General features: G+C 43.9%; 1 protein-coding gene and 1 pseudogene across 4 annotated transcripts; both read left to right on the top strand.

Annotated features, from left to right (window-relative positions):
- The first annotated feature begins 149 nt into the window (after positions 1-149).
- LOC147056263 (phosphatidylinositol-3-phosphate phosphatase MTMR7-like) lies at positions 150-27925 on the top strand. 4 transcript variants are annotated; one of them, XM_085911402.1, is made up of 14 exons: positions 152-604; positions 2673-2798; positions 7048-7210; positions 9780-9937; positions 10786-10914; positions 10994-11128; positions 11229-11361; positions 16459-16568; positions 18035-18160; positions 18973-19022; positions 23243-23443; positions 24216-24350; positions 26013-26139; positions 26454-27925. In XM_085911402.1, exons 1-14 carry the CDS (start codon positions 581-583, stop codon positions 26808-26810), a joined length of 1974 nt encoding a protein of 657 aa, XP_085767528.1. In that variant the 5' UTR covers positions 152-580; the 3' UTR covers positions 26811-27925. The 4 variants fall into 4 exon arrangements, with proteins under 4 accessions (XP_085767529.1, XP_085767528.1, XP_085767530.1 ...); XM_085911404.1 differs by having other exon boundaries at positions 26013-26185; positions 26454-26661; XM_085911405.1 differs by having other exon boundaries at positions 26473-26638.
- Positions 19675-23236, top strand: LOC147056264 (L-threonine 3-dehydrogenase, mitochondrial pseudogene; annotated as a pseudogene).

Raw genomic sequence — 27925 nt, 5'->3', positions numbered from 1 at the left:
GATGTCAGCAGTTAGCGACACAGTGTCAATACACTTTGGCAATGCGTCGAAACGATACACGACGCCTCATGGACCCGTTGTAGCAGTGTATTGTTAATATTAGGTTGCGACTTAATCGAAAGTAAATCTAATTTCGAGGGGACTTCCTGTTTCCCGTATAGAGTCCGGAGTGTGACGTAATGCTGCAGCGCAACAGAAAACACTCGATCGTATCTGCCACATTAAATATGGCCGACGCTCCCACGCGTTGCAGCATGGGGTCAAACAGCTCAAGGTGGTCTATATGTACATGTCTGAGGCTGCAGCAGCCTCTCGGGCTGAGTGGTGTGAGAGAATGGGATAGCACTGCAGCTGTCGTTAGGTGGAAGATAGCGAAATGATTGCCAGGGCAGGTCTGCCCTGGTTCATCGTAGTGAACATATAGAAACGAAAACCATGTCACGTATTTCAGGGTATTGTACGAAAAACAGCCACGTGGAAATGCAGAGCACTTGATGCGAGGGGGAGAGAACACCACCACAGACGATAAAAGGAAGACACGACTGTCCCATATTTGGCTCCACCATTTTGGTTGGCAGGGATGGAGCATATCCGGACGCCCAAGGTATTGTTGACATGTCAACATTGTACTGAACCCGAGATGTTCCGTTTCGTTATTTTCTTGATCAGTGTTTATTTTCACCCTGTCAGTTACACTTTGATCATCCATCTCGAGTTTACTAACGTTTCCCTTTGGCAGGGTCAAGTATCCGAGCAGTATCGGGAGCTATGGCGTCAGTGCAAACGGCACATTTTACATGATTTTAGTTTATTTATTAACAACTCTTCTGTGTGACCAAAGCAATCGTAATACGTTAACCAATGATGCGAGAAATCGCCCATCCTATCACCACACAATGGTGTGTCCTATAATGGAATGGATTTCTTTTATAAATGCGATATGCTCAATACTTTTGTACAATCACGTTATACGTGAACAGATTTTTCTGACAACAATTAATGTTACATATTTTTATTTATCTGTTAAAATCTCCACTTTGCCCAACTCCATGCACTCTACGGGCATCTGCCAACTATGACGCAGCATTGTACAGTACTGCGAACCAATTTCATTCTATCCTCCAAATCACCGCATCGTAATTGGGCAACTAGTTAAAAAAAAAAAAAACAGCCGAGAAATTATCATGTTTTTACAACGCTGAAATACCAAGACCTAATGCATTTTTTCTGATTTAAATTCAAACGTGTGAGGATTTTTATTAAATAAATTGAACAAAATAATATCAATTGCAAAATATTCCAACATTACAGAAATCCATGTCTCGAAAAGAATCTGTAGTGATTTAAGGGCATTTTGGGGATGACATTTATGATAAAATGGCCCACCCATCTTTGGAGCTTGGTGTACTGCCCCCCACCCCCATTCCAGCCTATGGAGGGAGACAAGCATTGTAATTGTGTGTTTTTTCCTGGCTTGGTTTGTCACGTTCTGTTGTCACCTCGTGTCTGAAATGGGGATGAATTTCTACCCAAATTAATTAGCACACTCCTAGTCATATTAACTTCAACCTTAGAAAATATGAGAGTTCTGTACCGTATTCTGGATTTGATTACTCAAATGTGACCTCCTCTGAGCAAAACCCTCCATCATCTCCACATAATCAAAATATTGTGCTGATTGTTTTAAGAATTACAGGTTGAAGTGAAAAATATGCATGTGCATATTAATTTTGTTGATGATTGGTCTTAATTTTTGGAGGTTTAGCGCCCCTAAAGTTGTTACAGTTCCACAGTCAGACATGCAAACAACCACTGCAGTTAGCTCCCGCAACTTTCTAAGGCTTGTCGAGGCAGCTTTCAACGGCTAAACATCAAGCCACCATCAAGGAAGCCCAAAAGCTCCGTGCCTGCTGTCAACCATGTTATCAAGCAACAGCCAGAGAGGGAGTCAGGAGCACCTTCACTGGACCTCACCATCACACCCACCCATGTATCCATAGCAGGAGATGGAACAGTGTAGGTTACGCTGCCAGTCAGCCGTCCATATGCATCAATTACGGATAAATTCCGAGACAACCCCCAGAGGTCGGATTGTCAAAATGTATTAGTTGGACTTGGAAAGATTCCGAGTCCCGGACTTCCTGCAATGAGGCCAACCGTTCAGGCAAATGTGGTCGTTAAAATTTTCAGATAGTCATCATTTGCAGTTCATATTACAGTAATCCCTTGCTACATCGTGGTTCGTTTCACGCGGTTTCACTACATCGCGGATTTTTGAATTTTGAAAATTTGTGAAAAATTTCACATACAAGTCGCTCCTGAGTATAAGTCGCCCCCCCCACCCAAACTATGAAAAAAACGCGACTTATAGTCCAAAAAATAAGATACTGCATCAAAACCATCAAATCAAAAACGAAGCAACAGGGATGTTACTGTATCATTTATAAAAATAGACTCGGAAAATAAGTTTTTATGCAGGCAGAACTAATTTGTCTGAAAGAGGTGCCAAAGAGACCTGCGCGAAGTGATCACATGAAAATCCCCTCGTGAAAAGTAGCGTAAACGAGGCTATGCTCACTTCCCTAGACACTGTATCCCATTCTTTGTGTGTGTGCGCGTGTGTGTGTGTGTGTGTGTGTGTGCGTGTGCGTGTGCGTGCGTGCTTCCTTAAGGTGGAAAATGTGCGTCTCTTGGACCGGTCGAAGGGCCAGAGAAAGGCCAGCGTTGGGACCCTCTACCTTTCAGCTACACATTCAATGTTTATTGAGAACCACCCAGAGACTTGCAAGGAGACATGGGTAAGTGGAAAGCGGCATGGTGCTCCTCATCAAGTGAAATAGTTTCCTTTTGTGACATGTTCAACTTGAGGTAGATTCTGTATATGCCGGCATGGACGGCTGGCAGACCGCTCATAGCAAGTAGGTGCATGTCTTATAAATTAGGTTAAAAAATTATGGTAGTCCTATGGTAGCGTCAGCATTCATCTACTGAAGTATTTTATGGTTGTGTATTTCTGTATTGCAGGAAAAATGAGAGACAAAAAATAGCTTTTCTTTAAAACAACTGCAAATACAGCTTCTTAGTGTAGATGACATTGTTAATTAAATATGTCATTTATTAACTGTTTAATTTATTTATTGAATATGGAATTAAACAAATCAAATAAATAAATGTGCGATTAGATAATTACCGTAATTTTTGGACTATAAGTCGCGGTTTTTGTCATAGTTTGGGTGGGGGGGCGACTTATACTAAGGAGCGACTTATATGTGATTTCTTTTCACAAATTTTCAAAATTCAAAAATCTGCGATGTAGTGAAACCGCGATAAACGAACCACGATGTAGCAAGGGATTACTGTCATTTGAACTGCAAGTGACGTCACCCGTGCCGCGCGGCGGTTGTTTACATAAAGGGCAAAGGATTCGATCACGGGATGACGGAAGATGACGAAGGGCCCCACGTACTACCGGCATCATTAGCGGCTTTGTAAGTGACACGAAGGACGAAGAGTTTGAAGGATTTAATGATTTGGAGTGACACAGAAGGTTTGAAAAACTATTATGGCTTTTACGCACGCCCGGTCCTTCTCGACGGGTGCTCTCTTTCATCTCCGTGGCTGGAAGTTCAGTAGTTGTTGGCTCGTTGAACTCTTGTTTTGTTAAATAAAGAGCCGTTTATCAAACCCACGTCTTTCCTGGTACTTTGTTAACGCTACAATATAGTTATATACTAGATCTCTGCAGCACACGCGCGGCGTTATTGACATAAAGAACGAGGAATTTCATCTATGGATTTAATGATTTGGAGTGACACAGATGGTTTGATAATATTGTTGTAATATGATAGTTATTTCAAATATACTTTATATATCGTTATTTGGGTCTGTGGAAATACAACTTACAACGGGTCCGACGTGAGCATATGCGGCGCATACGCGGCATTGTTTACTAAAGCGGACTTTGACACTTTGACTTTGATAAAGCATGATCGATGGATTTAATGAATTGGAGTGACACAGATGGTTTGATAAACGTGTTATTTATGTAATACTTACTTAAATAACTCTGAATGTTACGTCAGGCCCGTGCTCAGCTCCTCGTTTGTGTAAATGTCACGTTAGCATACCGTATCGTTTAGCCTGTTGTTGCTGGTTCATGTCTGTTTTTGGTGTTGGATTTTGACAAATAAATTTGCCCCAAAAGTGTTATACTCCGGTGCGGTGCGACTTGTATATGTTTTTTTTCACTTTATTGTGCATTTCATGGCTGGTGGGACTTATACTCCGGAGCGACTTATAGTCCGAAAATTACGGTACATCACCATTAAAGAAAATATTCAATTAAATAGATGCCTTAATAATTAAATTATTTGATTAATAATTATTGATTAAATACAGGGTCCGGCAAAATGATCTGACTCATTTGTAGATTTAATAAAATGCAAATAAATTAAAGAAACAAAAAATATTAAAATTTTTATTTTTGAAAAGTACATATAATGCCGTTTTGCTTCATTTCATTTTCGTTTAGTTTTCAAACAATGTTATTTTGGTCTTACCGCTGCCACATTTTCTGGAGTTCTGGCGGTGCAAGGTCGGCTGGTTGATTTTCGTTTCAATGCTGATCCACCGGCTCTAAAGTTAGTAACCCATAACAAGATCGTGTTTTGAGCAGGTACGGGATCATGTCTACCAAGTCTGAAGCGCAAACGGAACGGTCGTTGTGTTGCAGTTACAGATTCATTCTTGATAAACGTTTCCACAATGAAAGCACAATGCTCACCGGTCCAATTCATTTTAGCAACTGAAACGAAACTAAATAACATATGCTAACATGAATTGGACCAGTGAGCATCACGATTTCATTGTGGAAACGTTTATCAAGAACGAATCTGTAATATATATATGACACACAGTATCTCACAAAGATTTCTGCAATGTTTTAATTATATCTTGTCATGGGACAACACTGAAGAAATAAAACTTTGAGACAATGTGAAGTAGTCACTGAAGAGCTTGGATAGCAAAGTAAATTTATTGTTACTTCAAAGTAACTCAAAATACAACAATGAATGTGTGAAATGCTGGCAACAAAAGTGAGTACACTCCAACTGAAAATGTCAAAATTGGACCCAAATGTCAATATTTTGTGTGGCCACCATTATTAGGCACCCTTTTAGGCATGGTGTTCACCAGAGCTTCACAGGTCGCCGCTGGAATCCTCTTTCACTCTTCCATGATGACATCACGGAGCTAGTGTATGTTGGAGACCTTGTGCTTCTCCACCTTCTGTTTGAGGATGCCCCACAGATGTTCAATAGGGTTTGGGTCTGGGGACATGCTTGGCCAGTCCATCACCTTCACCCTCAGCTTCTTTAGGAAGGCAGTAGTCGTTTTGAAGGTGTGTTTGGGGTCATTATCGTGTTGGAATACTGCTCTGCGGCCCAGTTTACGGAGGGACGGGATCATGCTCTGGTTCAGTATTCCACAGTACATGTTGGCATTCATTGTTCCCTCAATGAACTGTAGCTCCCCATTGCCAGCAGCACTCATACAGCCCCTAACCCCTCTACATCAGTTTGAATACATAACAACAAAAGACAAGCTTCATAACTTGAACCCGTGATACTAAGGAATAAAGAAACGGCTGCTTTTCCACTATACCATCAGACACTCACTACAACATGAGTGAAATATATCCTCAGAGCTTTAAACAAGTTCCTGTACCCTTGCTAAGGAACTTTAGATTTCAAAGGACATATTACCTTTCAAAGTGGCGGTCCTCCCCTAGCACAGGGGGAAAAGTCTGGAACTATTCCTGGTGGGACCTTTCCCACCTGACTCAGGAGACATCCAAGAGGCCACCTTAACCGCGTGACAGAGCCATGTCATTTGGCTGTTTTTTTTAGTCAAAGGAGCGGCTATCTAAACCCGACCTGAATGATCAAGCTTCTTATCTCTAAAGGAGACCCAGGAGACTTGGTCAAAGTTCTGCTTGAAGTGAGAATTGCAATTCCTTTTGACAGGTGATGTGAGAGTGGTGCTCACTCTAACTTTTTTGCAAGAACCACACTGGAGTTTGCCCTTTAGCACTTGCAAGTGGAGAAAACCTTCGTCACCTTGTAGCATACAGAAGTGATCGAAAAGTAATCTGATTTAGGCCCCTCGCAAGAGCATATTTATTGAGAAAACAGGGTGGGGGTGAGAGTGGACATGTTTGGTGGTCCCCTCAGCAACTGGTTAATCAGTGCAGGGGGTCCCAGCTCTTTGTTTTACAAGGTTGTGGAAACAAAAACTAGTGAAGCATTTTAGATAACTAACGAACCAAGAATGTTTCCACACCATTTGGAAAGTTTCAACAACAGAATGTGGAAACTTTCCAGAGTCAAGGAAAGGCGAACAGTTGAAACAAAGTTAATAATTCTAGTCTACATTCCAACATAATCATACGATCAACCCCTGTTACGGCCAATCAGGGGCGCATTCTATGTCATTATTTTTCCAAATCTTAAAGTGTATTACAGCATTTGTGCATGTTGGATTTTTGTGAAATGAAGATATATACACAACATATTATTCATGTGTTTAAAATTATCTAACATAAGACTATTCCACTGTGTTGCGTCCTTTGGAATTAATCAAGTACAGCTTAGCCTCAATTTTACATGCTTCTATTCTATGCAACCCCAATTTTTTTCTTCATATTGTAGAAATTTTTGTGCAAACTACGAGACAGTTTCTACTTTGTTTGCCTGTATTTGATCATTTTTTACATTTTGCACATGTTTCTTGTATTCTTGCACTCTTGTACGCTGCTGTGAGAAGAACATTTCTCCACTGTGGGATAAAGTTATCTATCTATTTATCTCTCTCTCTCACTATCTGTATCTATCTCTATCTATCTATCAAAATTTACTGCTCCATTCCATTCGAATCACCATCAAGATCTACTGTGAGGGGGAAAAGCTAGTTTGAAACCCCTAAGGGTAGTTTTTGTTTATTCATTCTATGAATTGCATTTAATTTTATTTTTGTCTTGTGTTTTAGGTCTTACACAGCATGGTGAGCAGTGTAGAGAGATTGCCCACCACATCCACTGGTAGCCAGCTGATCTTGCGTTGTAAAGATTTCAGGATCTTCCAGCTTCTCTTGCAACAGGAGAAAGATTGCCTTGATGTCCACACCTCATTATTGAGGTTGTCAAGACCAGGTTTGTGTGTTTTGAAGGGCTAACTGTGTGTCTTTTATCTGGTATATGTGCAACCTATATCCTGCGCATTCATCAAAGGGGGCAAAAGCACTTCCACCTCACCCTGGTGAATGACAAGGGAAACCATGATAAACTCACAGGAAGTTTAAGTGTCTAAAATGTAGGGATGAGCAATTCATTGAAATTCTATTTGATTTTCAATTATTACATTCCACAATTAGAAAATTGGCATACCGTATTTTTTGGACTAAAAGAATATAGGAATATAGGTCGCATTAGCCATAAAATGCACAATAATGTGAAAAATAAACATATAAGTCGCTCCGGAGTATAGGTCGCATTTTGGGGGAAATTTATTTGACAAAATCCAACACTAAGAGCAACGAGCAACAACAGGCTAAACGATAGGTATGCTAACGTGACCTGAAGACAAACAAAGAGCTGAGAACGGGCCTGACGTAACATTCAGTTGTTCTAATAACTATTACATAAATAACACGTTTATAAAACCATCTGTGTCACTCCAATTCATTAAATCCATCGATCGACCTTTATGTAAACAATGCCGCGTATGCGCCGCGTATGCGCCGCGTATGCGCCGCGTATGCGCCGCGTATGCGCCGCGTATGCGCCGCGTATGCGCCGCGTATGCGCCGCGTATGCGCCGCGTATGCGCCGCGTATGCGCCGCGTATGCGCCGCGTATGCGCCGCGTATGCGCCGCGTATGCGCCGCGTATGCGCCGCGTATGCGCCGCGTATGCGCCGCGTATGCGCCGCGTATGCGCCGCGTATGCGCCGCGTATGCGCCGCGTATGCGCCGCGTATGCGCCGCGTATGCGCCGCGTATGCGCCGCGTATGCGCCGCGTATGCGCCGCGTAGCAAGGGATTGCTGTAATTTGAATTTCAAGTGATGTCAGCGCCGCGGCGGTTGTTTACATAAAGGACAAAGATTCGATCACGGGATGACGAAGACGAAGGGCCCCACGTACTACCGGCATCATTAGCGGCTTTGTTTGTAAGTGACACAGAGGATGAAGAATTTGAAGGATTTAATGATTTGGAGTGATACAGAAGGTTTGAAAAACAATTATGGCTTTTACGCACGCACGGTCCCACTCGACGGAGCTCTCTTTCACCTCCGTGGTTGGAAGTCGGGGGCCCGGCCGTGTGGCTGTCCGGGGACAGTGGATGGGGCTCGGACATGGCTTTTACTCACGCCCGGTCCTACTCTACGGAGCTCTCTTTCACCTCCGTGGATGGAAGTCGGGGGCCGGCGCTCAGCCGGGTGGCTGTCCGGGGACGGGGGATGGGGATCAGACATGGCTTTTACGCACGCCCGGTCCTATTCCATGGACCTCTCTTCTACCTCCGTGGTTGGAAATGCCACTTCCAGGGATGGAGGTCCACGCCGCCACACGCCTGGAAGTCGATGCCAGTGCTTGGGGCCGTGTGGCGGTGAACTATTTATGTTATAGGTATTTGATATATTTTATTTCGTGTAGCAACTTGTATATGTTTTTATTGTTACAGTTCAGTAGTTGTTGGCTCGTTAAACTCTTGTTTTGTTAAATAAAGAGCCGTTTACCAAACCCACGTCTTTGCTTGTACTTTAACGCCACAATATAGTTACATCTGTGGAATAAGGACGAGGCTGACGTCAGGGCGCACGCACGGCGTTGTTGACGAAGGACGAGGAATTAAATCGATGGATTTAATGATTTGGAGTCACACAGATGGTTTGATAATATTATTGCTTATATAATAGTTATTTGATATATAATTTATATATTGTTATATGGGCCTGTGGAATATTTTGAAGTGCAAGCGCCGTCAGCGGCGCGTACCCGGCATTGTTGACATAAAGGACGATCGATGGATTTAATGATTTGGAGTGACACAGATGGTTTGATAATATTATTGCTTATATAAATGTTATTTGATATTTAATTTATATATCGTTATATGGGCCTGTGGAATATTTTGAAGTGCAACCGCCGTCTGCGGCGCGTACCCGGCCGGCATTGTTGACATAAAGGACGATCAATGGAATTAATGAATTGGAGTGACACAGATGGTTTTATAAACGTGTTATTTATGTAATAGTTATTAGAATAACTCTGAAAGTTACGTCAGGCCCGTTCTCAGCTCTTCGTTTGTGTTCGTCACGTTAGCATACCTATCCTTTAGCCTGTTGTTGCTCGTTCATGTCGGTTCTTGGTGTTGGATTTTGTCAAATAAATTTCCCCCAAAAGGCGACTTATACTCCGGAGCGATTTATATGTTTTTCTTCCCTTTATTGTGCATTTTATGGCTGATGCGACTTGTACTCTGGAGCAACTTTTAGTCAGAAAAATACGGTACAGTATATTTTTGTAGTAAGTTTAGCTTCAAACAATCAACTTGTCTTGCTCATTATTGCTCAATGTTGCAGCATACGTAGGAAGTTTGCTGGCGGGTTTTCCGGGTTTGGTAGTAATCTCCCACATATAGTGGATTACTCTTAACGACGTGTTGAATAATAAAAAAAATGTGGCATTTCATACTAATTGAATATCTTGTATTTTCAGAAAAGTACAGTGAGCTGTACTGTCTGTCCTTCAATCCCAATATTAACAAGGAGGAGAGGCAAGAGTCATGGAGCTTCATAGACCTCATGGCTGACTACAAAAGAATGGGGGTTCCAAATAACCTCTGGGTCGCATCAGCAGCCAACAGCGAATACAGGGTTAGTTGGTCTTTTTGTGATTCTTTTACCAACCATTTTCAACATTTCTATTTTGATGTCATCCATTCACCACATTTCGGCACGTCCCAGTTTGGTTAATAAAAATGAAGAGACATTTTAGCATACTTTTTTATAAACCACATCTAGTCTAGTTTTTATTCCAGAATATGATGTTACACATTGAGTTTTTGTCACTGCGTCACGTCTCCCTCACATGATAAAGTCTCGTTGATGAAGGTAGTTCTTCCTAACTTCTGTTAACAACAGCAACAGACGACGAGTCCGATGTCAGCGCCACATGTACTTCTGGGGTCAGCAGCGGCGTTGTTTACACAAAAGACGAAGATTTCAATGGATTTAATAATTTGGAGTGACACGGATGGTTTGATGAACGTGTTATTTATGTTAGTTATTTGAGTAACTGTTAATGTTACGTCAGGCACGTCCTCAGTTCCTCCTTTGTGTTTATGTAACATTAGCACACCGTATCGTTTAGCCTGTTGTTGCCTGTTTGTCTGTTCATGGTGTTCGATTTTGTCAAATAAACTTCTCGAATGTGACTTGTACTCGGGTGCGACTTATATGTGGTTTTCTTCATTATCATGTATGTGCGGCTTGTACTCTGGAGCAATTTATAATCCAGAAAATACAGTACATGCGTTACTAAAACATTCCTTGTTAAATTATATGCTGCACTAACATTCGGCATTTTTCCATCATTTTCTAGTCTTGTTTTGAAAGAGTAGGTCCCCCATGAGCCACGTGTATAGAAATTAACAGCATACATTTTGTCCGTGAACAATACCAAATAATACGTTATGCCGTCTTCATTATGTCATCTTTTCCAGATATGTGAAACATATCCATCAGAGCTATTTATTCCAAAGTCAGCCTCCCCTACCGTCATTTTGGGCAGCTCAAAGTTCAGGAGCCGGGGACGATTTCCTGCTCTGTCGTACTTTCACCAGGACACACTGGTCAGTGTTTCAGACAAACCTAAAGAACTAAGTGAATGTTATATTAATAGTAAGATGTTGATGTTTCATTGCCATTTAGGCTGCTGTGTGCAGGTGTAGTCAGCCACTGTCAGGCTTCAGTGGACGTTGTCAGGAGGATGAGGCCATGCTGCAGGCTGTGATGAAATCCAACCCCGGAAGTGCCTATATTTATGTGGTAGATACAAGGCCCAAGGTAACACACCCAAGGAGGGCTTCAGAGAGAAATAACGCAGCTGTGTATATTAGGTTATACTATCGTGATTGTAAAATGTGCTTTATGAATATGTGTCTAGCTGAATGCTATGGCAAACAGAGCTGCTGGTAAAGGCTATGAGAATGAGGACCATTATACCAACATCAAGCTGCATTTCATTGGCATAGAAAACATTCATGTGATGAGGAACAGCCAACAGAAAATTATTGACGGTAAGTAAGAGTGCAGTCCCTTTCATACTAGCCATGTAAACTGTCTTTACCCCGCCCTCCCTTCCTTCTTCTGGATTACTGTTAAGGATTGATGCGGTAAGACTGGTTCAGGATGGCCTAGTAAATCACCACCTTCTGACAGTGTCAAAGGCATAACTGAGACAGAATGTTGCTTCCTGCAAGTAAAATGTGAAGTGTAATGTGAGAAACTCCCCACCGCACCCATTGTGTTGAAAACAATTGTGGCTGTTTCATGTACCGTAATTTTCGGACTATAAGTCGCTCGGAGTATAAATCGCACCAGCCGTGAAATGCACAATAAAGTTAAAAAAATCATATTTAAGTCGGACCAGAGTATAAGTCGCACTTTTGGGGCAAATTTATTTGTCAAAATCCAACACCAAAAACAGACATGAACCAGCAACAACGGGCTAAACGATACGGTATGCTAACGTGACATATACACAAACGAGGAGCTGAGAACGGGCCTGACGTAACAGAGTTATTCAAGTAAGTATTACATAAATAACATGTTTACCAAACCATCTGTGTCACTCCAATTCATTAAATCCATCGCTCGTGCTTTATGTAAACAATGCCGCGTATGCGCCGCATATGCTCACGTCGGACCCGTTGTAAGTTGCATTTCCACAGACCGATATAACAATATATAAAGTATATTTCAAATAACTATCATATTACAACAATATTATCGTACCATCTGTGTCACTCCAAATCATTAAATCCATCGATCAAATTCCTCGTTCTTAATGTCAACAATGCTGCGCGTGCGCGGCAGAGATCTAGTATATAACTATATTGTAGCGTTAACAAAGTACCAGGAAAGACGTGGGTTTATATAACAACAATATTATCAAACCATCTGTGTCACTCCAAATCATTAAATTCATCGCTCAAATTCCTCGTTCTTTATGTCAATAACGCCGCGCGTGCTCTGCAGAGATCTAGTATATAACTATATTGTAGCGTTAACAAAGTACCAGGAAAGACGTGGGTTTATATAACAACAATATTATCAAAACATCTGTGTCACTCCAAATCAATAAATCCATCGATCAAATTCCTCTTTCTTTATGTCAACAACGCCGCGCGTGCGCTGCACAGATCCAGTATATAACTATATTGTAGCGTTAACAAAGTACCAGGAAAGACGTGAGTTTGGTAAACGGCTCTTTATTTAACAAAACAAGAGTTCAACGAGCCAACAACTACTGAACTTCCAGCCACGGAGGTGAAAGAAAGCTCCGTAGAGTATGACCGGGCGTGCGTAAAAGCCATGTCTGAGCCCCATCCACTGTCCCTGGACAGCCACCCGGCCGTGCGCCGGCCCCCGACTTCCATCCACGAAGGTGAAAGAGAGCTCCCGTCGAGAAGGACCGGGCGTGCGTAAAAGCCATAATTGTTTTTCAAACCTTCTTTGTCACTAAAAATCATTAAATCCTTCAAACTCTTCGTCCTCCGTGGGGTCCTTCGCCATCTTTGTCATCCCGTGATCGAATCCTTTGCCTTTTATGTAAACAACCGCCGCGTGGCACGGGTGACATCACTTGCAGTTCAAATGACAGTAATCCCTTGCTACATCGCGGTTCGTTTGTCGCGGTTTCACTACATCGCGGATTTTTGAATTTTGAAAATTTGTGAAAAAAAAAAACCTCCGTGAGTCGTCACCTTATCATGGTGGAGGGGTTTGCGTGCCCCTATGATCCTAGGAGCCTTGTTGTCTGGGGCTTCATGCCCCGGGTAGGGTCACTCATGGCAGAAGGGTCCTAGGTGAGGGGCCAGACAAAGCATGGCTCAGAAGACCCCTTATGAGGAATAAAATATATGGATGTCGTTTTCCCTCGCCCGGACGCGGGTCACCGGGGCCCCTCTCTGGAGCCAGGCCTGGAGGTAGGGCTCGAAGGCGAGCGCCTGGTGGCCGGGCCTTCGCTCATGGGGTCCGGTCGGGCATAGCCCGAAAAGAAAACGTGGGTCCCCCTTCCAATGGGCTCACCACCTGTAGGAGGGGCCAAAGGGGTCGGGTGCATAGTGAGCTGGGCGGCGGCCAAAGGCGGGGACCTTGGCGGTCCGATCCCCGGCTGCAGAGGCTGGCTCTAGAGCCATGGAATGTCACCTCTCTGGCTGGAAAGGAGCCCGAGCTGGTGTGTGAGGCAGAAAGGTTCCGACTAGACCTAGTCGGACTTGCCTCCACACATAGTTTGGGCTCTGGTACAAGCCCTCTCGAGAGGGGCTGGACTCTCTTCCACTCTGGAGTTGCCCACGGTGAGAGGCGTCGAGCAGGTATAAGGGCATACTTATTGCCCCCCGGCTGGGCGCCTGCACATTGGGGTTTACCCCGGTGAGCGAGAGGGTAGCCTCCCTTCGCGTGGGGGGGACGGGTCCTGACTGTTGTTTGTGTCTTTGTGTGTTAGGCCGCAGTTCGTTGATAGACTTTGTAGTCGTGTCATCGGATTTGCGGCCGCATGTTTTGGACACTCGGGTGAAGAGAGGGGCGGAGCTGTCAACTGATCACCACCTGGTGGTGGGTTGGCTCCGATGGTGGGGGACGATGCCCGTCCGACCTGGCAGACCCAAATGCTCTGTGAGGGTCTGCTGGGAACGTCTGGCAGAATCCCCTGTCAGGAAGAGCTTCAACTCCCACCTCCGGCAGAACTTTTCCCACGTCCCGGGGGAGGCGGGGGACATAGAGTCCGAGTGGAACATGTTCCGCGCCTCCATTGTTGAGGCAGCCGACCGGAGCTGTGGCCGTAAGGTTGTTGGTGCCTGTCGTGGCGGCAATCCCCGAACCCGCTGGTGGACACCGGCGGTAAGGGATGCCGTCAAGCTGAAGAAGGAGTCCTATAGGGCCGTTTTGGCCTGCGGGACTCCGGAGGCAGCTGACAGGTACCGGATGGCCAAGCGGAACGCGGCTTCGGCGGTTGCTGAGGCAAAAACCCGGGCGTGGGAGGAGTTTGGCGAGGCCATGGAGAATGACTTTCGGACGGCTTCGAGGAAATTCTGGTCCACCATCCGGCGTCTCAGGAGGGGGAAGCAGTGCACGGTCAACACTGTTTACAGTGGAGATGGTGTGCTGCTGACCTCGACTCGGGATGTTGTGAGTCGGTGGGGGGAATACTTCAAAGACCTCCTCAATTCCACCGACACGCCTTCCATTGTGGAAGCAGGGCCTGAGGACTCTGAGGCGGACTCTCCATTCTCGGAGGTCGAAGTCACTGAGGTAGTTAAAAAACTCCTCTGTGGCAAGGCCCCGGGGGTGGATGAGATCCGCCCGGAGTTCTTAAAGGCGCTGGATGTTGTGGGGCTGTCATGGCTGACACACCTCTACAGCATTGCGTGGACATCGGGGACGGTGCCTCTGGATTGGCAGACTGGGGTGGTGGTTCCCCTCCTTAAGAAGGGGGACCGGAGGGTGTGTTCCAATTACAGGGGAATCACACTCCTCAGCCTTCCTGGTAAGGTCTATTCAGGGGTGCTGGAGAGGTGGATCCGTCGGGAGGTCGAGCCTCGGATTCAGGAGGAGCAGTGTGGCTTTCGTCCTGGCCGTCGAACAGTGGACCAGCTCTACACCCTCGGCAGGATCCTCAAGGGTGCATGGGAGTTCGCCCAACCAGTCCACATGTGTTTTGTGGACTTGGAGAAGGCGTTCGACCGTGTCCCTCGGGAGGTTCTCTGGAGGATGCTTCGGGAGTACGGGGTGCCGAGCCAACTGATAAGGGCGGTTCGGTCCCTGTATCACCGATGCCAGAGTTTGGTCCGCATTTCCGGCAGTAAGTCGAATTCGTTCCCAGTGAGGGTTGGACTCTGCCAAGGCTGCCCTTTGTCACCGATTCTGTTCATAATTTTTATGGACAGAATTTCTCGGCGCAGCCAAGGCATTGAGGGGGTCCGGTTTGGGGACCTCAGCATCGCGTCACTGCTTTTTGCAGATGACGTGGTGCTGTTGGCTTCTTCAGTCCGTGATCTCCAGCTCTCACTGGAGCGGTTCGCAGCCGAGTGTGAAGCGGTCGGGATGAGGGTCAGCACCTCCAAATCCGAGTCCATGGTCCTCGGTCGGAAAAGGGTGGAATGCCTCTCCGGATCGGGGATGAGATCCTGCCCCAAGTGGAGGAGTTCAAGTATCTTGGGGTCTTGTTCACGAGTGAGGGCAGGATGGAGCGCGAGATCGACAGGCGGATCGGTGCAGCGTCGGCAATAATGCGGACTCTGTACCGGTCCGTCGTGGTGAAGAGAGAGCTGAGCCAAATGGCAAAGCTCTCGATTTACCAGTCGATCTACGCTCCTACCCTCACCTATGGTCACGAGCTATGGGTCGTGACCGAAAGAACAAGATCCAGGATACAAGCGGCCGAAATGAGTTTCCTCCGCAGGGTGTCCGGGCTCTCCCTTAGAAATAGGGTGAGAAGCTCCGTCATCCGGGAGAGACTCGCCGTAGAGCCGCTGCTCCTCCACGTTGAGAGGAGCCAGATGAGGTGGCTCGGGCATCTCATCAGGATGCCTCCTGGACGCCTCCCTGGGGAGGTGTTCCGGGCATGTCCCACCGGTAGGAGACCCCAGGGACGACCCAGGACACGCTGGAGAGACTGTCTCTCGTCTGGCCTGAGAACGCCTTGGGATCCCCCGGGATGAGCTGGATGAAGTGGCTGGGGAGAGGGAGGTCTGGGAGTCCCTCCTAAAGCTGCTGCCCCCGCGACCCGACCCCGGATAAGCGGAAGAAGATGAAGGTGAAGAAGGTGTGAAAAAAATCACATATAAGTCGCTCCTGAGTATAAGTCGCCCCCCCCCCATCTTTGCTAAGACAAAAAAGCGCGACTTATAGTCCGATAATTACGGTAACTGTTCCATTGCTTTGAGCCCAATGGACGATGTGAATCCACACTTCAATCTAAAAGAGAGAGGCCAATAAATCTTGGCTTTCCCGCTACTATTGCACCTCTGATGTGCCAATTTACCAGGAAGCCAGTGTGAAAGTTCCTCTTGCTTGTCGACTAAATGACATAAAAATAATGATTTGGAGAGGCTTTACTGTTTTGTCATGTATGTATTTGCCCATTTGTGAAATTTGTGTCTTCCATGCAGTGGGTGAAATGCGATCTCCATCAATGACTGACTTCCTTTGGGGTCTGGAAAACTCTGGTTGGCTGAAACACATTAAAGCTATTATAGATGCCGGAGTCTTCATTGCCAGGGTATTTCCCTACTTCTTGAACACTGTAAACACTTTACACATTACTGTTTACTTTAGTATATACAGTATCTCACAAAAGTGAGTATACCCTCTCATTTCTGCAATGCTTTAATTATATCTTGTCATGGGACAACACTGAAGAAATGACACTTTGATCCAATGTTAAGTACCGTATTTTCCGGACTATAAGGCGCACCTAAAAAACTAAAATTTTCTCAAAAGCTGACAGTGGGCTTTATAGTCCGGTGCGCCTTATATATGGATCAATTGATGAATTTGTTGATCCATACTGGTTGTACACAGTGCTCTGCCAAAATTTTCTGTACGTTTTAGTACAGCTAGTAAATTACAAGGTCGCATCGCTTACCAGCATTACAGCAACCGTGGTCAGGGGGCGTCACTGAATAGCTGTTGTACCCGTGAGGCTATTTCATGTCAAAATAGGCTGCTCTGTTAATGTTTCGAGTAAATTTACGGATCGATATGGAAGGGAAACATAGGTAAGCAGTACCAACTTTAGTCAGTTCCGATCATTTTTATAAGCCCTCGTTTGAGAAACGCGATTGTTTACACTTTGCTCAGGCTCATGGGAGTCTGCGAGCTGAGGCTCATGGGCGTTTGTGGGTGGTTAATGCTATAGTGATAGCTGCTATACGCACAAGGCTATTTCATGTCAAAATAGGCTGCTATGTTAATGTTTCGAGTTAATTTACGGATCGATCCGGATGGAAAACATAGGTAAGCAGTACCAAGGTGTTAGATCGAACTTTAGTCAGTTCCGATAATTTTTTAAGCGCTTGTTTGAGAAACGCGATTGTTTACACTTTGCTGAGGCTCATGGGAGTTTGCGGGTGGCTAATGCTATAGTGATAGCTGCTATACGCACGAGGCTATTTAATGTCAAAATCGGCTGCTCTGTTAATGTTTCGAGTAAATTTACGGATCGATATGGAAGGGAAACATAGGTAAGCAGTACCAAACTGTTAGATCGAACTTTAGTCAGTTCTGATAATTTTATAGGATAGTTTGAGAAACGCGATTGTTTACAGAGGGCTCATTGGTTATTGGCTAGTGGATGCATATCGCAACCCTAGTCAACCGCAGTTTGTTGCAGTATAACTTCTACTTTATGCGCCTTATAATTCGGTGCGCCTTATATATGGACAAAGTTTTAAAATGGGCCGTTCATTGAAGGTGCGCCTTATAATCCGGTGCGCCTTTTGGTCCGGAAAATACGGGAGTCACTGTAGAGCTTGGATAGCAAAGTAAATTTATTGTTACTTCAAAGTAACTCAAAGTACAACAATGAATGTGTATACTGTATGCTAGCTATATGATTGATTAAAAACACATTACAATGTGGGTTGAAATGATATTACTGTATGTTGTTATTACAAACCTAAATGTTGTTTAACAGTTAAGGTAGTTACATTTTTGACACAAATGTTTATAATGATATATTTTCAGGCAGTGGCTGATGAAGGAGTCAGTGTGTTGGTCCACTGTTCAGATGGTTGGGATCGGACAGCTCAGGCCTGTTCGGTAGCCAGCGTACTGTTGGACCCATTTTATCGAACTATCAAAGGAATGATGGTAAACGCATGCACGCACGTACTCACGTATGCAGACATGCAGTATTTGTAGTTGGAAGGTGACTTTTATTTAGCTCAGCTCTGTTTTTCTGATTATGCCGTGTACAGTACTTACCTGTGGCAACCGTGGCTCAGGCAGCAGAGCAGTTCGAATCCAGCTCTGTCCGAGTCACGTGTCTTTGTGTTGGGCAAGACACTTTACACACCTTGCCTCCAGTGCCACTCAAACTGGTGTATGCCTGGATACAAATGTTTGGTGGTGATCGGAAGGGCTGTAGGCACCCCTTCTGTCAGCCTGCCTCAGGGCAGCTGTGGTTACTAGTGTAGTTTACCACTAACAGAGTGTGAATTCTATAGAAAAATGCAATATAAATCCAATCCATTATTATTATTATTATTACCTACTATGTAGTATGTCCCTGACGTTTTTTCTAGGGATGTTCGATACAACTTTTGTCAGACAGATACCACTCTCTGGTAGTCACAATACCGATACCAAGTACCGATACCACTAGTCCTTTTCATTCATCAACCCCCTCCCCCAAAAAATGTCATAATTAAAAAAAAAAAGTATATATCCCAATATAGCATTTCTCCTGAAAATTGTATGACATTAGTGGTAGGTTTCTATTTTTCTAATTTGTAATTTCCAGTTTCTGATTGTAAAATGCCTTCAAGAGGGTGGCCAATGTTAGTATTGGCTGCTGTCACGAGTACGATACCTTGAAATAAGGCTTGTAACGCTGATACCTGGTGTGTGTACTGCCCATATTCTCATTGTTCGTCATTTATACGTTTTCTTCTTTCATGTAGGTGCTGATAGAAAGAGACTGGCTTTCATTTGGTCACAAGTTTTCTCACAGGTCTGTAACTGGTAAAAGTTAACAGCACATCAACAAAAGATTGTAAGCTATGATTACTGTTTTTATTAAATAAAATACAGAAAGTCAACACGTAATCTTTAAAAGGAAGGGTAAACTGAGGATGGTTCATTTTTCGCGAGCAAGCTCTTTTTTTTTTATCAAGAAAATTAAAAAAGTTAGCATTGTACATTTTATTGGTTCATTTTGGAGAAATAATGAAACAACAAATGCATTTAAAAACACCCACTTTTAATGAGGAACAGGGCCACGCACCTCTCACCTCCATGTTTTGATTGATGATGTCACAGAAGGAAGAGATCACAATTTCCCTGTTGGAAATCATTGTAAAGACTATCGCTTAGAATGTACAAAAACAGCTACCAATTGGCACCACAATTTACATGGACATCTCTACTTATGACTGCTTCAACATATTAAAAGGATTAGCCTCTCCGTGGCTGATTGTAGAGAAATGAGCAGCCTTTCTGCAGCTGAAGTGTGCTGTCACATTTATATCCTTTCACCAGTCACCAACATACGGAAATACAACGCGTTTCCGAGAGGTTTTATGTAAGCAGAATTGTTCATACGTTGTTATATGGTCAATTGAAATTGATAAGGGTTCATTTGAGTTACATTTCCCCTGAAGTCCATGTATGAGGTACCACCTCTGTCACCTATCTGAGAAGGAGGCGCTTTAAACGGCCACACTCAGCTGAAGGGTCAACTGAGCCACCATCCCTTGTACTTCCGGTTGACTTCCGATCGGAGAGGATGCTGGCACTGAATGTTCGCCGCTTCTCCACCAGAGTTAGCTTAGTTTTAGTCCTTTTCTTTCTTAACTTTTTAAAATCCCAAAGTTAAAGTTAAAGTCCCAATGATCATCGTCACACACACATCTGGGTGTGGTGAAATTTGTCCTCTGCATCTAATCACATGGGGATGATTTTGATCCATCCCCTGGGGGAGAGGGGAGCAGTGAGCAGCAGCGGTTAAGTTAGTATTTTAGCGTGTTTTTTGCTGCTTTTTGGCGGCCCTCTGCAGCTCCCTGCGTCTTTTGGCTGCCAGCGGTGGCGGCAGCCTCCACTGCCAGCTGCTGGCTGCGAGCAGCCCCCCGCCAGCGCATCCTGGCTGGCCTGGTTGGTGACGATCTCGGGAGGGGCAGGTTTGGGTGCTTCCTGCGGCCCGACACGTGGCTTCCCATGGTGTGTGTCGACGACTGCTTGCGAGCCACCCTTGGGGTGCTGGAGGCGACGGCCGACACGCTCGGTATGCTGCATCGGCGCCATGAGACTCTTGCCCGAAGAGCTAGTGCGGGAGATGCGCAGGCACGTGCCCGAGCTGGAGGTCCCGTACAACGTGGACCCCCCCATCCGGCAGGCCATCGCCGAATCCTGGCCAATGGACTTTGACGACTCCAACGCCAAACACAACTGGGCCTGGAAGCATGACTACGACCTGCCCAAGCTGGTGCAGACCATGCTCAACTTCCTCAGCGACGACACGCGCATGGCCTACGCCAACTAGCCGCGCGGCGCCTGAGCTAAGCTAACGCAGCTTTTTGTACATAGGTGTACAAGTTGGTCACGTTTTTATCTTGATAATCTGTTGTAATTGTGTATGTAAAGCAACTTTGAGTGTCTAGAAAAGCGCTATATAAAACCGATATTATTATTATTATTATTATTATTATTATTAAGGGTCAGCCTCCTCGCTGGAAGTCTGATGCTCCCAATCTTTCCAACAAGATGACCTCCGGGCGTTGTGAGTCCGAGTTGAGCCTCCTGATTGAGTCGGGACCTGGCTGACCCTTTTGTGTTCGTACATTTTCAGTTAAAGTGAAGCCTCGAACAAATCGGTGTTCAAACAAAAAATTCGGGATTTTTTTTGCTTCGGATGTCGGACAAAATTTCGGTTGACGAACCTCGCGAGATGAGCCGAGAAGACCCGAGAAAACCCAACCGCGCGGCCCGGATGACGACTGACTCCGTTCGTTATTGTATTTTCTTTACTTCAAGGATTGTATTAACCTCTAATCATGCCTCCAAAGAAAGCAAGTGGGAGCAGTAAAGCCATCCTAAAACACAAAGACGCTCTTAAAGCAATGCGACAGTGAGCGCCCGGCGCACTGCGGTTGCGCGATCGGACCAAATTAAGCTCCCTGCGCACTGACGTGTACTTAAATTTTGGAAAATACATCAGGACTTTAAAAATATTTTCTAAATTTCAGCGACGGCTCTGTCACAATAATGCGACCAGCGTGGAGCAGTTGCGCGGTCAGCGGCGCGTTAGGGTTTTGCGTTCAGCAGTGCGCTGCAGTTGCGCGATCTGACAAAATTAAGCTCCCTGCACAGAGGTCCACATAAAATCTGAAAACTACATCAAGACTTTAAAAATATTTTCTAAATTTCAGCGACGGCTCTGTCACTATAATGCAACCAGCGCGGTGCAGTTGTGTGGTCGGCGATCAGACAAAAATTAGCAAATGAAAAAATGCTTTAAAAAGGCGTTTTTTTTGTCTTGGAACGGATAAAAAATAGATTCGGAATTCGACCGATTCACTTCTCGAACCGCCACCTGGAACGGATTGTGGTCGAAAACCGAGCCTCCACTGTACTTGGAAGTTGGAAACCTCATTAATGGCACCGAGAAGCAATGACGAGTAGCGTGAGCACATTGGAGGGAGTATGTGGATGGAGAAAAATGCAGGTATTAAGGAAATGTGAAAAAGTGTTTATTTAATGCAATAGTTTGTACGATGATTTCCAATGGAGGAAATTGTGATCTCTTCTTTCCGTGATGTACTGACGTGTCAAATGAAGCAGACTCCGCCCAAAAGGTGGGCATCAGTATGTGTAGTGTCATTCTGTTCCAAAATACTGTTAAATCTCTTCAGATTTTTTTTTAGGGAGGAATTGTAACACTGACATAATGTTTTTAATACAGATCTATCACATAAGTGCCAATGTTGAGGTCACTTTGCCCAACATTATCCATGCATCCAATGTTTAAATCGCTTGTCCTCAAACTGGCTCAAAACTTTACCAAAAACATCAACTGTGTGGTTCGCTGACAAATATAATATTCTCTATACTACAAACCATGGTCATGTGGGAGCCCATCAGCCAATCACAGAGCACAGTCAAACAAGCATTCACTCAAATATGAACACTTATGAACAATTTACAGTCTTCAGTAAACCAAACATGCTTGTTTATAAAATGTATAAAAAGTTCAAAGATCCGCGATGTAGTGAAACCGCGATAAACGAACCGCGATGTAGCAAGGGATTACTGTCATTTGAACTGCAAGTGACGTCACGTTGTTTGTGAGTGACACGGAGGATGAAGAGTTTGAAGGATTTAATGATTTGGAGTGACACAGAAGGTTTGAAAAACTATTATGGCTTTTATGCACGCCCGGTCCTTCTCGACGGGAGCTCTCTTTCACCTCCGTGAATGGAAGTCGGGGGCCGGCGCTCGGCCGGGTAGCTGTCCGGGGATGGTGGATGGGGCTCAGACATGGCTTTTACGCACGCCCGCTCCTATTCTATGGAGCTCTCTTCCACCTCCGTGGCTGCAAGTTTAGTAGTTGTTGGCTCGTTGAACTCTTGTTTTGTTAAATAAAGAGCCGTTTACCAAACCCACGTCTTTCCTGGTACTTTGTTAACGCTACAATATCATTATATTGTTATTATACTTATTATACTAGATCTCTGCAGCGCACCCGCGGCGTTGTTGACATAAAGAACGGGGAATTTGATCAATGGATTTAATGATTTGGAGTGACACAGATGGTTTGATAATGTTGTAATATGATAGTTATTTGAAATATACTTTATATATCATCATATGGGTCTGTGGAATCATTAGAAATGCAACTTACGAGTCCGACGTCAGCATATGCGGCGCATACGCGGCATTGTTTACATAAAGCAAGTTTGATGGATTTAATGAATTGGAGTGACACAGATGGTTTTATAAACGTGTTATTTATATAATACTTACTTGAATAACTCTGAGTGTCTTGTCAGGCCCGTTCTTTTGCCCCAAAAGTGCGACTTATACTCCGGTGCGACTTGTGTTTTTTTTTCACTTTATTGTGCATTTTATGGCTGGTGCGACTTATACTCCGGAATGACTTATAGTCCGAAAATTACGGGACGTAGAAAAGTCACGGATGGATGCCGATTAAGAAAATATTTTTATTTATTTCTTCAGGTATGCCCACTTGGATGGCGATCCTAAAGAAGTGTCCCCGGTTATTGATCAGTTCTTGGAATGTGTGTGGCAGCTGTCTGAACAGTTTCCATGTGCCTTTGAGTTCAACGAGTGCTTCCTTATTGCGATACACACACACGTCTACTCCTGCCATTATGGGACATTCCTGGGCAACTGTCAAAAGGAACGCAAGGATATGAGGTATAAATGAAATGAATGAATCTAATGGACCAGTGGGGTCAAAAATCTTTTCAGGTACAAGACTGTAGTTTCAAGTGCTGAAGAAAGGCTCTCAACTTCAGTTTGCACGCTACAGAGAATCAAGAAATACCATCAAGAATATTACTGTTCATTATAATTATTATGGAAAGTATTCCATGTCCTTTAAATGTAGTCCAAGCACAAGCAGTGATGTGTACACGAAAACAAAATACTGAACTAAAAACTTCAGTAAAGACCTCAAAAGTGCTTGTTATAGTTTCAAACATCTGAGTCCTATTCGTCCTCTGCAAATGTCATAGCAAAGACACAAAACATTATTGCGTGATTGATAATGTGGGACAGGTTCATCCATAACATAACAATAACAATCCAATATAACTTTTATTGCCGCTTGCTGAACTTAGTTTCACGTGGCTCTAAATGCCTGGACACTAGTTAATTTGTGATTGAGCTCTAAGCTTTGAGCGGATTTCTTTGCATCTTCAACGATTATTATTCTGTCTAACACACATGAGATCCAAAGTCTGAACTGAAATTAGTTCTACAATCATCACTATCCTACAGTTTTCCATTGATCTTCTAAATTTGTAGAGGTAGTTCTCTGTGGTAATAATGTTTAATAATTTTGTAGAAGGCATTTTTGTTTTGCTGTAGTAATACCATGTACTGCATCTATTATGTAATAGCCCAAGGGTACATTTGGGTTCATGCGAAAAACTGCTAATGTTGTGCTTATTTGCGTATGTATCAGGCTTCATGAACGGAGTCATTCGGTGTGGCCCCAGCTGTGGAAGGACAGAGCAGACTTGACCAATCCACTGTTCAAGGCTGAACTGAGTCAGTGTCAGGGTGTCCTGAGACCTAACACCACCCCCTACTGTTTTAAGTAAGTCATCGCAGCATGGACATTCGGTACTATGGTGTTCCGTCACCTGCGTGAAGCTGGCCCCCCAGCCCACGCAAAATTTAAGGAAAATAGTCTGTTTCGTTTGTGCTTCCTTTGTGCTGGTTTGTGCAGCAAAAATTTCGTTTGTGCAGCAACGATTTTTGAGTTATAAAAGATTATTTTATAGGTCATCCAGAGTTCACCCAGTACCATTTTGGGTCCACTTGGAGAAAAAGGGGGGGGGGGGGCTGGGTGACGTCATCGTGATAAAAATAAATGTCTACGAAACCGGAACAGCACAAACGAAACTTTTTGCTGCACAAACCAGCACAAACGAAGCACAAACGAACGGTACAATTTTGGGTCCATTTGGAGAAAAGGGGGGGGGGAGGGCTGGGTGAACTCTGGATGACCTATAAAAGAATCTTTTATAACTCGAAAATCGTTGCTGCACAAACCAGCACAAACGAAGCACAAACGAAACAGACTATTTTCCTTAAATTTTGCGTGGGGGGGGGGGCAGCTTAACGCAGGTGTTCCTTCGTTATATGGCGGTTCAACTTTTGCGGTCTCTGTTTTGCAGAATTTTTTGGGACGCGTGTCAGCAAATAGAGTGCACTTATATAGTGCTTATATCGACAACATGGTGTTCAAAGCGCTTTACAAAGTCTCACATTCACCCATTCAAAGTCAAAGTCCGCTTTATTGTCAATTTCTTCACATGTTAAGACACACAAAGAGATCGAAATTACGTTTCCCACCGTCCCATGGTGACTAGACACAGTACACAACACTTACAATCAAATAGCACAAAGAGTAAAAACGAACAGACAATAGCAACTAATAAGTAATAAGCTGTGCATACCTGCACTGTGTTCTGACGCAGCATGTCTGTCCCTGTTAGAAAAAGCCGTTGCTACGGTGCGCACTGGCACATTCTGTTGGGAAACTCAAAACATTATTCAGATGTGCCATTGAGTCAATCAGTCGAGCAGTATAAGCCAGATAGTAAACAGTTGCGTTCGGGCAGACGGGAGCGCTCAGTCACCGATCGCAGTTCCGGGATGATGAAATGTCGACAAATAATAGGTTTTTTTCCACCTGATGTTTTTGTTAACATTTGTTTTAAAATAGGCTACCTTAACTGAAATCCAGCATCTTTAGCCAAAAGTGCAATCCGGTTTAATGCACGCCTTGTTGATGTTATTGTTCAAAGTGAAAGTAAGTTGCTGCGACTACTTTCGCAGGGCAGTGCTGCTGCTTCTTCTGTGTAATAGAAGTGAGACGCAAAGAAGAAGCTATCATAGAAGCAGCAGCAAGATGAGCACCATAGCCACCAACTTTTTTTTTGCACAATAACAGTAACAACAAGAGTTTAGTCACAACCCACCAGTATTTGGCTGGAATGCACCACAACATTAGAGTTAGGCCATTTTAGGATAAAAATAAAAAAACTTAAATGCAATGTTGTGCCTTGCTTAATGGCAATTTTGCATTAGCCAGCAAACAGAAAGACCAGCATTGCTTCCACGAGTTTAAATGTTTACATTTTGGTCAACAGCAGGACTTGTACTTCTGCCCTTTGTCTCTGAAGCCCAATTCCTGAAAGATGAGCTCCTGCTGACATCTTACTTTCTGTGTGTACCTCCCCCCCTATTTAAGAATGTGGAAGGGACTTTACAACCATACGGAGCGGTCAACGCCTCCTTGCCAATCACCTGCAGACTTCCTGTCTGCTATGAGGGAGGAGTCCCTGCAGCTGGAGGAGGAATTGACCAATCACCAGGAGGTAGCACCAGGAGGAAACGTTCATCACCACCCAGGCTCCAGACAAGGCATACGACACACAGAACAATCATAACACCACTACAAACCTTCTTCCCTAACCTTCCTTCCTTAGCATTGTTTAGCTAAATACAAACATTTAGAACAATATAGGCACTTTGATTCATAACAGATCAATTAGTCAATGCTCTCCCAGAGTTTCACACATTTCCCATCTTTGTTTCAAAAAACTGTCTTAAAAAAGTGTCTTGGTGATTTCCCTGAGGAATCTGTGATGAGTAAATAAAGAGGACTTCTTACTTTTCCTTTCTTATGCAGAGGATATCTGTGCTAACAGGGAAGCCAATAACCTGGGCGAAAGTAGTGGTTAAAAGGAGGACTCGGCACATTCAACAGAGACACTGTGGGCCGGACCCACCCGCCACATACGCAATCCCAATCACCAGCCCTGCACAGGACCGTGAGACCTTTGGACCAGCCAATCAAAACTCCAAGGTGAAAAACCCCGCTCTCACCCTGCCCCTAGGCCAGTCCATCCTGGTCAAACATCTCAACGCGGACGACATCTCCAGCGACCTGGAATCAGGCGTGGCCGACCTCAGCAGTCGATCCTCCAGTGGTGGGGAGGAGGGCAAGGACCCTGAGACGAACAAGGTAGCCTTCACTACAGCCTGACTTATAATTAACAAATAATTGGAGTCAAAGTCTTTTAGTATTGTTTTATTTTAATTTATTTATTATTATTTTTTTTAACAAACAAAATCTGAGCGCTCATTTGCTGTATTTTTACTTTAAGAAATGCCCTTGTACAATGGGGTCGTTATACATTTCATGCAAGCGAATATTGCTCAATATAAACCTAACAAGAGTTTATTTACATTACGATTATGAAGTGGCTGCTACATTAACAAGTTCATTCAATTTGGCTTTTTGACAAAGAAACTGTTGGTTCTGTAATCATGTTGGTCATAAGATGTAACTGCTATCTGTTTTGGGAAACAAGAGTTGCTTCAAGAGAAATAATGGTTATGGTACTCTTTATCTAAGCAACTCAGAAAGAGAAATTAATGTCAAACTTTTGTCATGTAGTATTAACATTGAAAAGCCAATGTGGAACGGTTTGGTTTTAAACTGCTATTTTACTGTATTCTAGAACCCCTAGGAATCACTTTGTCAATAATTAGAAGGGATGGATGGACTTATAAAGGAAGGTCTTGAAAAAGAACTAAATGTGAACATTCTTTGTATCAACAGCTGATCATAACTTCTTTCCCTCCATGTCATTTTGTGTAATATAATTTATTAATGTTTGCGTGCTCAAATTGTAATGTGATTTAGCAGTTGCGTGCATCACTGTTTATTATTTAAACTATACTGTCTTCTGTTGTGTATGTGTCCCCATTCTTGAATTTAGAGCTGCACTTGTCAACCTGGTTAATGTACGCCAAGTTGAGCATTTTAAGACTTGACTCTGTTTTATGTTGTTTTTTTGACAAAAGAGGGACACCTATTGTTTGGCTCCAGGTGAGCAAGTTGCTTAACTGTGGGTGGTTAGGCTGTATGAAAAACATTATGCACAACCCCTAAAGAATACTCAGTAGCATTACAAAGCTGGTAGTATGAAGAGGACCAACCTTCAATCAGAAATCTGGACTGTGTAATAGAACCCAAAAAGGCAATATATACTGGGCACACAGTTGAGCCTAATATAAAAATATTTCTGAATATTGTCAACACATTTACTTGGGGGGGGGGTATATTACAGCAAAATAAATTCAAATCAATTTTCA

The sequence above is a fragment of the Syngnathus leptorhynchus genome, chromosome 5 (assembly GCF_054491065.1).
Source record: "Syngnathus leptorhynchus isolate UIUO chromosome 5, UIUO_Slep, whole genome shotgun sequence".
NCBI lineage: Eukaryota > Metazoa > Chordata > Actinopteri > Syngnathiformes > Syngnathidae > Syngnathus > Syngnathus leptorhynchus.
Note: the sequence above shows the minus strand (reverse complement) of the source record. Positions and strands in the feature narration are given on the sequence as shown.

Coding starts and splice junctions, on each gene's coding strand:
- LOC147056263 (XM_085911402.1), top strand. CDS start 581: ATGGAGCATATCCGGACGCCCAAG. Junction 18,161..18,972: donor GAACTATCAAAGGAATGATG/GTAAACGCATGC, acceptor TCTTTCATGTAG/GTGCTGATAGAAAGAGACTG. Junction 23,444..24,215: donor AAGGAACGCAAGGATATGAG/GTATAAATGAAA, acceptor CGTATGTATCAG/GCTTCATGAACGGAGTCATT.